Source organism: Carcharodon carcharias, chromosome 31 (assembly GCF_017639515.1).
Source record: "Carcharodon carcharias isolate sCarCar2 chromosome 31, sCarCar2.pri, whole genome shotgun sequence".
Taxonomy (NCBI): Eukaryota; Metazoa; Chordata; class Chondrichthyes; order Lamniformes; family Lamnidae; genus Carcharodon; species Carcharodon carcharias.
The window spans coordinates 4,432,734-4,448,287 of NC_054497.1; the positions used below are offsets into that span (position 1 = coordinate 4,432,734).

At 42.3% G+C, this 15,554-nt stretch overlaps 1 protein-coding gene across 2 annotated transcripts in view; it reads left to right on the forward strand.

Annotated features, from left to right (window-relative positions):
* Positions 1–15,554, forward strand: part of gga1 (golgi-associated, gamma adaptin ear containing, ARF binding protein 1) — a 41,451-nt gene that overhangs the window by 4,372 nt on the left and 21,525 nt on the right. The window contains exons 2-3 of one of the 2 annotated variants that reach the window (XM_041177612.1): positions 12,422–12,554; positions 15,310–15,394. In XM_041177612.1, the coding sequence (XP_041033546.1) occupies positions 12,470–12,554; positions 15,310–15,394 (170 nt within the window). In that variant the 5' untranslated portion in view covers positions 12,422–12,469. The remainder of the gene's footprint in view (positions 1–12,421; positions 12,555–15,309; positions 15,395–15,554) is intronic. The other variant, XM_041177614.1, reaches the window with a different exon arrangement.

Below are 15,554 nucleotides of genomic sequence, written 5' to 3' on the forward strand. Positions count from 1 at the left end.
CTGCTGCATTGAAAGATGGAGCAGGCCCATGTGATCTGGGAATCCTTCAGTAGAAAGCATGGGAATTGCCAGTCAGAAAAAGGCCACAATCATCTTGTTCACCTTCTTCCATACATAGAAACAGAAAATGCTGGAAATACTCAGCAGGTCAGGTAACATCTGTGTAGAGAGAAACAGAGTTAAAGTTTCAGCTCAATGCCCTTTCATCAGAATTACTATCCTGACAGTCACATGATGCAATACTATTGAGTTAACAGCTTTTGACCTATATACTATTGCAATGCTGTCAGATTAAAATCTTCATTTATATAGTACCCTTAACATGGTAATTCTTCACAAAACAATTTCAAACAAAATTTGACACTGAGCCACATAATGCAGTATTAGGGAGGAAATTCCAGAACTTGGAGCTCTAGGTGGTGAGAGCACCACTGTAAAAGGGGGAGCATTTAAAGTCAGAAATGGTCAAGAGCTGGAATTGCAGGAGCACAGAGATCTGCGAGAGTTGTAGGAGGCTAAGGAGGAGCGAGACCACGAATTGATTTGTAAACAAGGGTGAGAATTTCAAATTGGAGGTGCTGTCAGACTGCTGGCCAGTGTAGGTCAGTGAGCACGGGGTGATGGGTGAACTAGAGCTGGAGTGAGTTAGGATACGGACGGCAGAGTTTTGGCTGACGAGCAGTCCAGCAGTAGGAGTTTCACTGGAGTGTGCCTGGAAGCTATTAGTATTTTTTCCCCTCTGACATGATACTGCTGTCACACACACAAATCTCCTCCTCAAAACTGACTGTAAAATACCTGAACTTGTTCAGTTGAGGTAGCTGGATTTGAGTGACAGATGCAAATTTCTAAAAACAAAAAAAAACTGCGGATGCTGGAAATCCAAAACAAAAACAGAATTACCTGGAAAAACTCAGCAGGTCTGGCAGCATCGGCGGAGAAGAAAAGAGTTGACGTTTCGAGTCCTCATGACCGGGTCATGAGGACTCGAAACGTCAACTCTTTTCTTCTCCGCCGATGCTGCCAGACCTGCTGAGTTTTTCCAGGTAATTCTGTTTTTGTGATGCAAATTTCTGACTTGTTTAGGGGGTGACTTTTCTAGCGCTGGTGTTACTGGGCTGCCGTTTTCTTTACATTGATGTATCTGTTCTACAAGTTGTGAATTATCCTCGAGAGTGATGACTCTTTTCCAACAAAGTTTTAAGGTACACCCACTGTTCGTGAGTGCTGGATGTTTCAGCAATTTAATGGAAAGATTAAAGAATTGTTACTCTAATGCAGTTGACCCTGTGCCTCGCTTAGAGTGATGGGAATCTATTCATTGATATTTTGCTTTGAAAAGTGGGTCAATTTGGAGGTGGAGTGGAATGAGCAACTACAATCTATTCACTTCATCATATGCAAGACAGTATCCCTGTAATGACAGCAACAGAACTGTGCTAATGGGGAAATGGCCAAATTGGATTGGAGTATAAGAATAAGGAAATCTTGCTAAAGTTATGCAGGGTTTGGTGAGACCATAGCTAGAGTATTGTGCACAGTTTTGGTCTCCCTATTTAAGTATAAACTTGCCTTGGAGGCGATACAGTGAAGGTTCAGTAGATCGGTTCCTGGGATGTCCTGTGATGAGAGGTTGAGTAAATTGGACCTATATTCTCTGGTGTTTAGAAGAATGAGAGGTGATATCACTGAAACAAACAAGATTCTGAAGGGATAAAAGCAAAAAACTGTGGATGCTGGAAATCCAAAACAAAAACAGAATTACCTGGAAAAACTCAGCAGGTCCGGCAGCATCGGCGGAGAAGAAAAGAGTTGACGTTTCGAGTCCTCATGACCCTTAAACAGAACTGGCTGAATCCAAGGAGAGGAGTGAAATATAAGCTGGTTTAAGGTGGTGGGGGGGGTGGGGGGGGGGGGGGGGGGCTGGTGGGGGGGGTGGGGGGGGGAGGGGTGTTGGATGGGGGGAGAGAAGTGGAGGAGGGTTGGTGTGGTTGTAGGGACAAGCAAGCAGTGATAAGAGCAGATAATCAAAAGATGTCACAGACAAAAGAACACAGAGGTGTTGAAGTTGGTTTTATGCCCCCCCACCCCCACTAGAGCTATACCTTGAGTGCCCCACCATCCATTCTTAATTAGCACATTTGTTTAGATATCACCAACTTCAACACCTCTGTGTTCTTTTGTCTGTGACATCTTTTGATTATCTGCTCCTATCACTGCTTGCTTGTCCCTACAACCACACCACCCCCCTCCACTTCTCTCCCCCCATCCAACCCCCCCGCCCCCTTAAACCAGCTTATATTTCACCCCTCTCCTTGGATTCACCCAGTTCTGCTGAAGGGTCAACTCCTTTCTTCTCCGCCGATGCTGCCAGACCTGCTGAGTTTTTCCAGGTAATTCTGTTTTTGTTTAAGATTCTGAAGGGGCTTGACAGGGTAGACACTGAGGATGTTTCCCCTGGCTGGGGAATCTAGAACACGGGGGCACAGTCAAAGGATAAGGGGGCAATCATTTAGCATTAGGATGAAAAGAAATTTCTTCATTCAGAAGTGTGAACCTTTGAAATTATCTACCCCAGAGGGTTGTGGATGATCCATCATTGACTATGTACAAGTTGAGATGGACAAATTTTTAGGGTCTCAGGGAATCAAGTTGGTGTGAAGATGGAGTTGTGGGGGGTGGTAGAAGATTTATTGAGTGGAGCTCAAGTTAGCTGTGTAGCTTTCATAAAAGTTGTGCACTAGTTCCCATCAAGTAATTGTTTCAGGGAGGGTGTCGAGGGAGAAACAGAGGACAAAATGTTTTGCTCTCATCTAGGATGTCTAGGGCTGCTGCTGTCACCTCACAATTCACTGACATTCATTCTGAAAACCTGGCTAAATTATATAAGAATACTAAACCAGCATTGCAATGTATACGGGCTGACGAGTAGCCTTAAGAAAAAAGTTTCAATTAGCAATACCAATGCCTAAATGTTAAAACACTGCAGTCCAATCCATATGTACAATATATACCTCTTTCCCATTTATTTCTGACTTAATACCAGAGCTTCCCAGCGTATCAATTCAAACAATATCTTTATCTACTCAATGCAAACAAAAACACTATCCCATGAGTAAATTGCAGCTAGTTTAAAATAAGCTATCCTTGGCAATCATTTTCCAATCTTTGGGAGTGTAGGTAAGTGAAGATGGTTATGTGGCTGCATCATGCAATTGCTAAAATATAGCCTTAAGAAATTTCAGAACACTCCCTCGACTTACTGATTTGGTAGGGAAGAAATGATAATTACAAGCTGTACAATTTGTTAATTTGTATCTACGGTCTATGTAATGGGTACAATTACTTTCTTATAGGCAGCTTAACATTCAGTGTCTTTTTAATTGTTGCTTGGATGCAAAGCACTCCAATAATGACAAGGTTCACATTATTGTCAGCAGTCTTTCTTCTAAATAAGCATTAATTCTTGACTAAAGTGCCCCTGATTCGCCTTGGCTTAAATTATTAAAATATCCTGTTAAATCAGATGGCCCAATTTCAGATTTTTGTTCTTTGCTGGGTTTTATTGAAGTGTAGCTTAGGATAAGTAAAACTTTCACGTTAATTTTCTCATGACGGTGTTAAAATGACCAAAAGATCAATTAGATTACATAATTTGTTGTTCCAGAATTGGGTGTGACTGGGGAGAGTATTTTAAGCAGGAGTGACATTCTGCTGCCTACATATCTGTTATTTGTAGTGGAAGTAAATTGTCACGGTGAATTAAGGATGTGATACAAGAAATATGTTGCACATCCTTAAAGCGTTTCATTCAGGTTTCAGGACATGAGCAACTTAGAGCCCAGCTCCCTTCTTTTACGTTGCTAAACCTGTCTCTTATCTTGGCAGAAGAATCATGGATGCATTTCTTCTGAGCCTCCAATTCTGGATTTAGTCATATAAATTCTGGAAGCCTGGTCTCCTAACACCAACCTCCTGGAATCTAAACCAAACAATGCTAAAGTAAAAATGAATAAATACCCAAATGGGATAAGGCTACCATTGTAGGTCAAGCAAGCTTCTAGCAGCATTAAAGCTCCCACTTCTTTTCTCCCCCACTCTCCGAGCTGTTGCAGGGTAACAAGTAATATTTTCTAACTTGCAGATTATGACAAGACATGTGCCTGAGGGATGCATATAGTTACAAAGCTTGATAGCGGTGCATTTAAACTGCATATTCAGCGTTGGTGAAAAGTGGTTTTGTTTCACGCCACTGGAAGCGAGTACCAAGGCTTGAGTATAATCTGAAGCAAAGTACTGCAGTCAGGTCAGGCCCTGATTCTAGATTTAGGCTCAGTTTCCACTATAACTGCAGTGTACGGTGCAAAACAGAAGCACTTCACAGCGTCAGTGCAGTAATACTGTGAATACATCCTAACAGTAAGATTGGGATGTTGGATTACAAGTGATAATGCAGCAGTAAGTGACTTATTAGCATTATCTCAATGCTGAGATGTTTAGCTGTCTGATAACATACTTTTAAGAGAATTATTCTCTATAATATGTAGGAAATTTTGTTTTACTATTGCTTTTAGCCAGTTGGTATTGTAGAAAGTCTCAGTGATCGAATGGCATGCTATTGGATTAAATTTACTGAGTAATATGGGAAAGAATGCAGTAACTCTATATAGAATAATTTGTCAGTGACTAGAGGCCAAAGTTAAGGAAGGACCATAACCTGGAAAAATATGGTGTTTGTGTGGCTTTTCAGTGTTAGTTGAATCCCAGAATATTTTGCAGCTATTCATAATATGTGCAGCCAAAATCCCACTCTTCCTGTTGCGATGAATTTAATGGGGCATTTCCCTCTTGGGCACATTAGAGTACTGGTTTGATGAAGGTTGAAGATAGTAAGCCTCAAAGGCTCAGGGTTTAATTCCCACCCCACCTCATCCCCAAATTCTGTACTTACTTTAGTAGTTTTCAGAAATGTTAGAGAAAATTTAAAATAACCAATTTTTAAACTTTATGGTTATGACTGTACGTAAAAGGAATGTATATCAGTTCACTTGGATGAAACTAGTGCCTCCAAAATGACCTGATTAAAAGTAACCCCAATAGCATTCAGCTCACTGTGATGAAAATCTCTGTGGGATCTCTGCAGCTGCTCACTCTTGTGTGATGGCTCAGCACACATGGTGTAAATGTGAAAAGAAAAAATGTTTTTGTACACATCGCTGAAGCAATTAAACCAGCTGATCCTATTTTCCTGAAATGGGCGAGATGAACATTTTTTTTAGTCGTTTGGTACTACAGAACTTGAATATTGCTGAAAAAAGAGACATGTCTAAGCTTTTTGTCTTGCACTCATCAAGACACTTGCGAGAATAACAATGTAAGGGGAAAACAACAATTTATACTGTATGTGAAGAGAGTGCTGATTGGTTGGCAAGTGGCATTGCCATGGAGAATGTACCACTGATAGTGACACAGTTAACTGCCAACCATTGTTTGAAATTTAAGCCAGGCAGCTTAACCCTGATTATTCAAGGCATTGCCCTGAGGAGTGAGTCAGTGAATGGCTGCCACTTATTTTGTTTAGCTGAAACAGGCGCAGTGTATGTACATGTTCTTTCTGTCTGCAAATAACAGGGCCTGTGTATTTAATATATGTAGCTTCCAGTGCACGCAAATGCACCACACTGCAAGCTTGACTGACAACCTTAAATTGGTTGTCAGCATAATACTTAGTGAAGATGATTCCACCACACTCCTGACTTGTGCTTTGTAGATGGTGACAGGCTTTGGAGAGTCAGGAGGTGAGTTGCAGCCTCTGACCTACTTTTCTAGCCGCAATGTTTGGTTGGTCCAGTTCAGTTTCTGATTAATGGTAACCTCCTCCAGGATGTTGATAGCGAATGATTCTGCGATGGTCATGCATTGAATGTCCAGGGCAGGTGGCCATTGCCTGGCACTTAGGTGGCAAGTCATATTCATGCCACACAAGTCCCTGAGCCTGAATGTTACCCAGGTCTTTCTGCATATGGACACGGACTGCTTCAGTATTTGAGGAGCCGCGAATTCTAAATCCAGAATTGCTGATCGTTTTGCAATTATCATTGAACATCCCCACATCTGACCTCATGATGGAGCAGCTGAAAATGGCTTGATTTAGGACATTACCCTGAAGAACTCCTGCAGCAATGTCCCGTAACTGACCTACAACAGCCACAACCATCTTCCTTTGTGCTAGGTTTGACTTGAACCTCTGGAGAGTTTTCCCCTTGATCCCCATTGATTCCAGTTTTGCTAGGGCTCCTTGAAGCCACTCAAATGCTGCCTTGTCAAGGGCAGTCACTCTCACCTCACCAGTTGAGTAGCCACAACATCACAGTTGAGCTGTTTATGAGCTTTATAATATTTTAGATATTTCCCAGAAAATGATTTTCATAATTTATATAAAGGCTCAATATGCAGGAACTGGGAGCTGCCTCTGCACTTTTAACTTATATTTCACTGTATTGCAATTTCAGTTGCTTGGTAGTACGGAGCTTGAATGTTGCTGAAAAGAGAGACGTTGCTGAAGCTTTTCATCTTGCACTCATCAGGACTAATGCAAGAATGCCAAATTTCAAATGATCACAACAATTTATACCACAGGAGAAAAGGGTGCTGATTGGTTGGCAAGTTGACCTGATTCACCGAGGTGTTGCTGTGGAGAAAGCAACTGAGAACTATAGGCTCCCCAATCTCCTGGGTAATTACCCCATCGGTTTCTTCATGGCAACACTTCAGCCAATCATTGCCAACTTGCCAACCAGTCAGCACCCTTTTGTCCTGTAACATAAATTGTTGTTGTGATTGTTTGGCATTCTTGCATTTGTCCTGATGAGTGCAAGACAAAAAGCTTCTGCAACATGTCCCTTTTTTGAGTAATATGGTTTGTTTCGCACTGGCCTGTGTTTGTAAACTATAAATTAGTTCAGTAAAATGATTAGCTATCAAGCACATGTAATTGTGCCCATTTGCTAAATAATGTGACCATTTTTTTAAACTGCATTCAGTTTTCGATGGTACAATTGAAAAGGCAAGTCAGGAAAAAGGAGAAAAAAATTCCTATCACGTCTTGGAAGTGTGCACATTCAATAAATTAGTTTGAAGCATGTCCATTGTTGTTATCCAGGCAAGTGCAGCAATTGTTTTGTGCTTAACAAGATCCTACAACCAGCAGCGAGATGAATGATAACTTCTTTTAGTTGATGCTGGTTAAGGAAGGAACGTTGATCTGGTTAAATTACCTAATTCACTTATAATACTGGTATGGAATGGGTAGTGTACACCTGAACAGGCAGTCAGGGCCTTGCTTTAATATTTATGCTCAAAGATGTGCTTTCGACAGTCCAACAACGCTTTGAATGCTGTACTGAACTGTCAGCCTAGATCATGTGCTTAAGTCCAGAGTCTGGTTTGAACCCACGAGCTTCTGTATCAGAAACTGTGCTATTAACTGACCCAGGCTAATGAATACTGTACAAAAACAGAATTACCTGGAAAAACTCAGCAGGTCTGGCAGCATCGGCGGAGAAGAAAAGAATTGATGTTTCGAAGGGTCATGAGGACTCGAAACGTCAACTCTTTTCTTCTCCGCCGATGCTGCCAGACCTGCTGAGTTTTTCCAGGTAATTCTGTTTTTGTTTTGGATTTCCAGCATCTGCAGTTTTTTGTTTTTATCTCTAATGAATACTGTATTTTGCAGCTGGTTCATGTTATAGTTGTAACAGTGGGAGGACAAATTAGAGTTGAGATTTAAAATTGATGATTGATCTGCCAAGCTTTACTACAGCTAAGAAGGGCTTTGTATGATATGGAGATTAGGAGTGTTTAGAAATTATGTCAATGGCTTTTTCTCCTATTCCAAACACGCAGGTGGATTGTATTTCATGTCACAATTGAAAGGCATACTTTCAACCCACTCAACCAGTGAAAACTACTTGACCACTTCATGTGACTTTGCACTCACTTTGCGCAGGCAGTCAAAAATTCAGTTTGTTGAATGTTTACAGCGTAGAAAGAGGCCATTGGGCCAATCTTGACTGTGCTGGCCCTCTAACAGAGAATTTCACCTCGTGCCACTCGTCTCCCTTTTTCCTGTGGCCCTGCAAATTTTTCATTTTTGTTTCCTTCTCCGATAATTTGCAAACAGTTGATAGAATCTTCAGTTCTGTACTCGGGGTTTAGGTATGCTGTTAAATGGTTCACAGCATTGCAAAGCTCACAAATAATATAAAAACTACCACTGCGAGTCACTGACACACAGGATCATAAAGCTGATCACAGTTTTCAAAGTACTCTAGACGGAACGCATCAGGTATAGCAACAATGCAATTGTGACTTCAGCATTGAATTAGACAAACAGCAGAAATAAGAACAATAGTGGTGTGTGTGTGATAAGCAGCAGAATCTCTTGTATTCATGGGGACAGTCCCAAATGACACAGGTGAGAGAACTTTGACCCATATCTCAAATTTCGACATACCTATGGGTATTAGTTCACCCACATGTGAGGGCCACGTGTCTCTCAGTTGTTTCACTGGTTGGTGTGATGGACAGGTTCCTTAAAACAACTCCCTTATTCCCAGAAATTCCAGTGACTGTAGAGCAGTGTTTCCCAAATGCTTTCCCGGTGTGACCCTATTTTAATGCCCCAGACTTCGCGTGACCTTGGAGATTTGGGTGGGGTCCGAGAGTTGTTGAATGTCTTCAGCTGCTGAGCAGGGGGTGTAGAGTGGGAAGTGAGGCTGAATGTGGTGGGATGTGTTTAAACCACAGGGTGTTTTTTTTTCAAAAAAGGAGCATCTACCTGCTCACAGCCTTTCTTTTCGCTTAGCAGGAGTCAGGCCTCAAAGACCTGTCCATTGAGCCACGCCCACCATTAGATAAAAAGGATTAATGGGGGCCTTGCAGTTGTTAGCACTCAGTCCGAGCTCCTCAGCAGCCGTTGCTGCCCTGGAGCTCTCAACCCCAAAATCCCGTCTCAGGGCCCCACCGGGGGTCGCGACCCACAGTTTGGGAAGCCCTGCCGTAGAGTCAGCCAAAGGTCACCTTGAAAAGTACGGAGTGAGAAAAGCTGTTCAGTTTATAAACCCTCACCTTCCACAGATCACAATGTGTGCTTAGTGCAACACCCCACATGTACCATGAGTGACTGCAATTCTCCATAAGAACTCATGGAGGCATTTGGCTTCTGAGTAGGTCTAAATGAATATATGGCTTGGGGCAGACCACTTCTTGAACAAAATGTCCAGTTCTGGTCACTGAGATGCATTGACATCGTGGAGGTGTTGCAGGGAAGAGCTCAAGGCTACTCCTCGAACTTGAAAGTCACAGTAATGAGAAAGGAAGGGAGCAACCTGAGCTCTTCAGCCATTTGACAGGTGATCTTATACAAATATGCAAGATTGCAAATGGCCCAGTTAAACGAAAATTTAGATAATTTTTTAAAATTAAATTGAGATTTGGAAATGGAGTCAGGGCTTGGATTAGTAAAGAGCAAATTGAAGACTGACAAGAGGAAAGTTTACCTTCACACCAAGAGCAGTTGTGACATGGAATGGCCTCTTGGGTAGAGCAGTGGAAGTTTAAAAACTCTAATCATTTAACCAGAATCTATGATATCCAGTGGATAAACCTTTGAAAAAAGGAATAAAATTAGAAAGGAACGAGATTAAGTGGATAACACTTCCAGTGAGCCAGCACAGCTCTGATGGGCTGAATGGCACCCTCCTGTGCTGTACCATAATGTTCTTTAATATTAAAAAAACATATTTTTGACTTTGCTTTATTGTATGTTAGTATTTATTGCTTTAAAAAATCATTCCAGTATTTTTTGTTAATGAAGGTGTTTTAAACCTGGGATTTATTTACCTTTCTCCAAGTTGATGTCATTTTTTTTTTGTTTTGCTTACTGTGAATTTTTTTGTACATTGGGTGAAATCCCTTTTGTCCTAACTTGTTGACTGAGATTTTACGAAGCGCCTTTTCTGACCACAGACTTTATTTGCTGCTGCTGTATTTTTTTTGTTCCCATTTTCTTTTGTCAACATTTACTTGTATACTGCTATGCCAACATTTCCCATTCAGTTTTGTGGCGTAAACTGTCACAATGTGGTAGCAGGTTCTGGCCACCGTCATTCCTCAATTGACTGTGTGCCAAATCGTAAGCAATTTACTAGTTTTGTGCAGGAGCTTGTACCTTAGCCCCAAAGCCGCGAGGTGATTTGAGTTTCTGAAATAATTTACCTCGTAGCTTCCCCCATGTTTAAAAATCTTCAATTTGTACGGTGCCTTTAACATAGTAGCACACAGCAACTGGGACATTTTACTAAATGAAAGTTGGCACATGGCCACACGAGATACTGGGACAGGTGATGAATAACGATTAAAGGTGAAGGCGTTATGGAGCATCTTAAAGGAGGAATGAGAGAGCTGAAGCAGAGAGGCTTGGTGGTGGGGGGGGAGGTGGGGGGTGTGGGGTGGGGGTGGGTGTGGGTAGGGGTGGGGGGGGGTGTTTGGGGGGGGCAATTCCAGAGCTTAGGGGTCCTCCCTTCACTTGCATATTCCCTGATTTTGGTTGTATTCTTGCAGTATTGAAACTGAGGTTTGCTGCATGCCCTCTGACTCTTATGTATTCTTTGCAGCAGTCTAAAACCTCATATGTCCCTCCCTCAGCCCACAGGCTTGGGCTTAACCACAACTTGCTGATCCTCTTTACCCAGTCTTCATGGTTCACCATGTGACCGGAATACTTTCAAGGTCACTTTTTGCCAAGTTGCTACTCCTACATAATATAGTGATCAAACAGGAATGGCAGGATTTGCGTTGAAATTTTAAGGCCTGCAGTGTATGGAAACATGACAGTTTTACTATTGGAAATACTTTATAATAGGGGAAAAAAGTTGCCAAAATACTTATATCTGCCCCAGCTCCCAAAAATGAATCAAAAGAAGTTTGCATTTATGCTAATTATCAGTAAAGAACTGGCAATTAATACCTCCCTAATTCCGCTGAACCCCACCCTCACTCCCAACCCCTGACCCATCTTATCTACTTACCTTCTTACCTTATACACTTCCCTTCTGTCAAAGTGCTGGGACCTTGAAACTCACCCGCTTTACAGCAGCTAGTGCTGTAAAAAAGGGACGGGGCTTCACTCCCCCGATGCTCTGCACTGAAGAGACTCCAGGAGCTGCCGCGCTGTACATTTCTCATTAGGCCTGGGACAGATACCTGGATGAGAGATGTGCAGCTTCAGACTGAGGTAAGTAAAAAGGAGTGAACTGCCATTCCATGGAAGTTCTGGGCCATGAGGTGTTGGGTGGATGGGGTAGCTGGTGGGGGGTGGGGTGGGGTTGGGGAGGTGGCCAGGAGGGTAATCAGAGGATTGGGAGGGTCTTTTGGGGGTTCCAGTGGGGTTCTGGGGTGTCAGTACCATTGATGTCCAGGAGTTAGAAGTGGTTTAAATCCTTCTTCTGGGTAACTATTTTGCTAAGAGAGTTGGAACCATCTGAAGCCTTCAATTTAAATCAGCGGGTTCCAGACACAAGTTAATTGCTCAATGGAAGTTTAAGCTTCCTGGACAATTCCCATGTAGTCCTTGCCTGGGGACTTCTGGAGAAGATGGTGGGGGGGGTCCTCTAGCTTCTGAGATACCTCTGGAGTAGGAAACTTAACCCCCCCCCCCCCCAAAAGCAACCCCCCAGCTCCCACCACCACCCTAGGGAACGGACAATCTGGGCCAATAGTGCCTTTCACATTCTCAGGATGTCCCAAAGCACTTCACAGCCGACAGTAATCACTTTATTTTAGACAAACATGGAGGCCAATTTAAAATATGATTTTTTTTTAAATACTAAAGAACGTAAAATCTTTAGAACAAGGAGGTACATAACCAGCTAATGTGTTTTGGTGGTGAACGTTGGTTAAGATAGCGTAATCGCTCTACTTTTCAAAGATTCCATGGGATTTTTTATGTCTGAGCAGAAAGCTGGAGCCTTGGTTTAACATTCAGCCAGAAAGACAACACTTATGTTAATAAAAACAAAAAAACTGCGGATGCTGGAAATCCAAAACAAAAACAGAATTACCTGGAAAAACTGCCAGACCTGCTGAGTTTTTCCAACACTTATGTTAATGCAGCATTTCCTCCATACTTGAAAGAAAGAACATACATTTGTCTATTGCCTTTCATGACCTCAACAAAGTTTACAGCCAATTAAATCCTTTTGAAGTGTAGTCACTTTTGTAATGTAGGAAGGTTATACAGCACTTGCAGCGTTAGCCTAGATTATATGCATTGGGCATGAGCCAAGGCATTTTGAATAGAGAAGAGGACGCTTACATAGTACGGAAACTTGAACTGCAATTCCACAATCCTTCACTTCAGGCAATGACCTGCATTCGCCAGGATCGTGGATGAACAATCAGGTCTATAATGCTTGGAACACATCCCCTGACCTGTGTCTCCACAGGGAGCTGGGAATCACTCCTGAGCAAAAGGAGTAGGGCTTTCCTGTGCTGTAAGTAAATATTTTACTTTGTATGTTGTCAGATGTTGCTCTGCGTTTTCATGAGCTAGGCAGATGCCTGGAGCACTATATTCAGAAGCCCGAATATATAATTGGAAATAAATCTTCCAAATGGCAAAGGGGAGCACAGCTTGTGGGTGCTTTAATGTAGGAAGTGATAACATGCAAGTTTAATGAGATTTTCTCATGAGGTAAAGTTGATGAATTTTTACTTTTCCTCTATTTTCTGCCCTTTTCACCTTTCCTGTGCTGAAGACTGTATCTCTTACATTCCTGAGTGACAGCAGCCTTCTCCTTCCTGTCTTGCCCAATTGCCTTTTCTTTATATGTGAGTCTAGATAGGAAATGTAAAGGGGCCATTTGAACAGCATCAAAGCAGAGCTTGGTCCATCTTCATCTATTGTACATGCACACGCACCACTTTTCAGTGACTGAATAATCATCATGTATAAATTCTTTTTCCACTTCCCCCCCCCCACAAACCAGGGGTGGCGTGACCAATTACGGCACTGCCGGTGCCACTGCCAGTTGGGATCAGCTGCTTGGCACAGAACATAGATAGAATCTTGGACTGTCAGGGCTGTTTGGCTTAGTACCATGCTGGGAAATGGGTTTGATCAATGAACTGTTGGGGGAATGAAAATTAATATTTCGAACTGACTACTTGCTGCATGCAGAAAGCTTATCAGGAGAAAAAGGAATGAAAGCATCTCTAAATTTACCATTTAAGATCTGTTCATTGTTCCTTGGAACAGAACTTTTCTAATTCACAGTAAGATGTTTGTGTATCTGTAACATCAGTAAAAAAAAAGGAAAGATTTGCATTTATATAGCTCCTTTCGTGACCTCCAGCTGTCCCAAATTGCTTTACAGCCAATGAAAAGCTTTTTGAAGTGTAGTCACTGTTGTAATGTAGGCAGCCAATTTTGTATACAACAAGCTCCCATGAACAGTACAGTAAACTTCCACAAACAGCAATGTGATAATGATCAGATCATTTGCCCTTTTTGTGATGCTGATTGAGGGTTAATTATTGGCCAGGATACAGAGAGAACTCATTCAAAAATAGAAAATGCTGGAAAATCTCTGCAGGTCTGACAGCATCTGTGGAGAGAGAAACAGTCAATGTTTCGAGTCCGTGTGACCCTCCTGCAGAGAGAACTCCCCTGCTCTTTGAAATAGTGTTGTGGAATCTTTTGCATCCACCCAAGCAGGCAGCTGGGGTCACCGTTTAATGACTCATCGAAAGACAGTGGCTGAGGTTTTCCAGTCCTGCCCACCTCTGGAATTGTCGCAGGTGGGACAGAAAATTTGACAGTCCAGCAAAAGGTCCGTTGACTTGGGTGGTCCCACCAATAGTGCAGCACTCCCTCAGCACTGTGCTGCAGTGTCAGCCTTGATGTTTGTGCTCAAGCCCTGAAGTGGGATTTGAACCTGGAACCTTATGACTCAGAGGTGAGTGCTTAGCCACAGGCAACACCACTTAATCTCAGCGTGCACCCTTCTGATTGTGGTCTAGTATTTGTTATCTCAATTCCCATTTCACTATCAGTCACAGAGCCTTCGGCTACCAGACCATCCAGTCTGCAATTCTGTTCCTAAACCTGTTCCATCTTCCAATCTCTCTTCCCCTTCTCCCAAATCTATTTCTTTGACTTTGCCCAGTCACCTCGTCTAACTTGGATCCTCTGATACCCTTTCGTAGTGCCTTAGGTCATTGCTTATCATGAAGAATGGTGCTATATAAATAAAAATAAACAATGGGTTTTAATAGCGATAGCAATCGCCTGCATAAAAATGGACATGATGAATGTTGTAATGCAGACCAGTATCTGCACTGTTTCCCTGCTGGCTCTGTGAGTAGCTGAGCATTCCTTCCCAAGAGTACCAAGTTTGACGCTTCGACCTGTTAGTTGATCTTAGCTGGGGGAGCCGGTAGAGAAGCTAAAATTGGGTGTAGCATCCCTAAGATAATGGAGCAGGGGTGGAAGGGTGGCCGTTAGGGAGACACGGTTAAGCTAAGCAGTCCTCAAGGCTTAATCAGTCAATGGAAATTATTCCTGCCAGAAGTTGATGTCTTAGGAAGAGATGAAAAAGCTGGCAACAGGAGAAAAATGTCAAATTATGATTAATCATAGAATGATACAGTACAGAAGGAGGCCATTCGACTCATCATGCCTGTGCCAGCAACGTGGATCCTTCATTATGAATTCAGTTGAAGCTGCCACAGTACTTCAGAGCTCAGTTCAGTATTGTTTTATGTTAAATGCTGCTGTCTAAAATGTGTTTAAGTCCTGCAATTGCCCTGAGCACTAAGATTTTCCTGCCCCTGATTGATGCTGCTAGAAATTGAGTGTGCAGTGTAAGGCCAAGACAGCTTCAAGCTGCTCTGGGCTTCTCCCCTCTCCTAATGATCAATTAACCTGCTGACGTTCACCAGTCACTTGAAGAATGACTCCTGGTGAGTGTGCAGGCAGTTGGTCCGTGCCTCAAGTGTAGGTTTGTACCTTCAGGAGAGAAAATGGGACTAATTGAATATCTCTTTCTAAGCCAGCACAAGCAAGATGAGCTGAATGACTTCCTCCTGTATACCATTCAATTTTTCATAAAGTTATGGAAAGATAATTTTAGAAGTCAGGAAAATTATTAATACTGATCTTCTGGTCCTAGAGCTGACTTCGCTCTGACAGAAAGATTCAGCATCTGCAACTTATGCTAAACTATATTTATCTTGTTTTCAATGCAGATAAAGCCACAAATCCTTTAAACCGAGAGCTGGAATGGATCTACATTCAAGCATTCTGTGACCAATTGAATAAGGAATTGGAAGGGTAGGTACCAGATGAAAACCAGCACAGTAATGTAAACGGCAGTGTATCCACTTCATTGAGTTTGCTATCAAAATGTTTGCCGTTGACCAGCACTCACCTTTGACTCTTCAGTCGTTGAAGATCCTATGGGGATTTGCTGATCTGAGTCAGTGGAAAATTA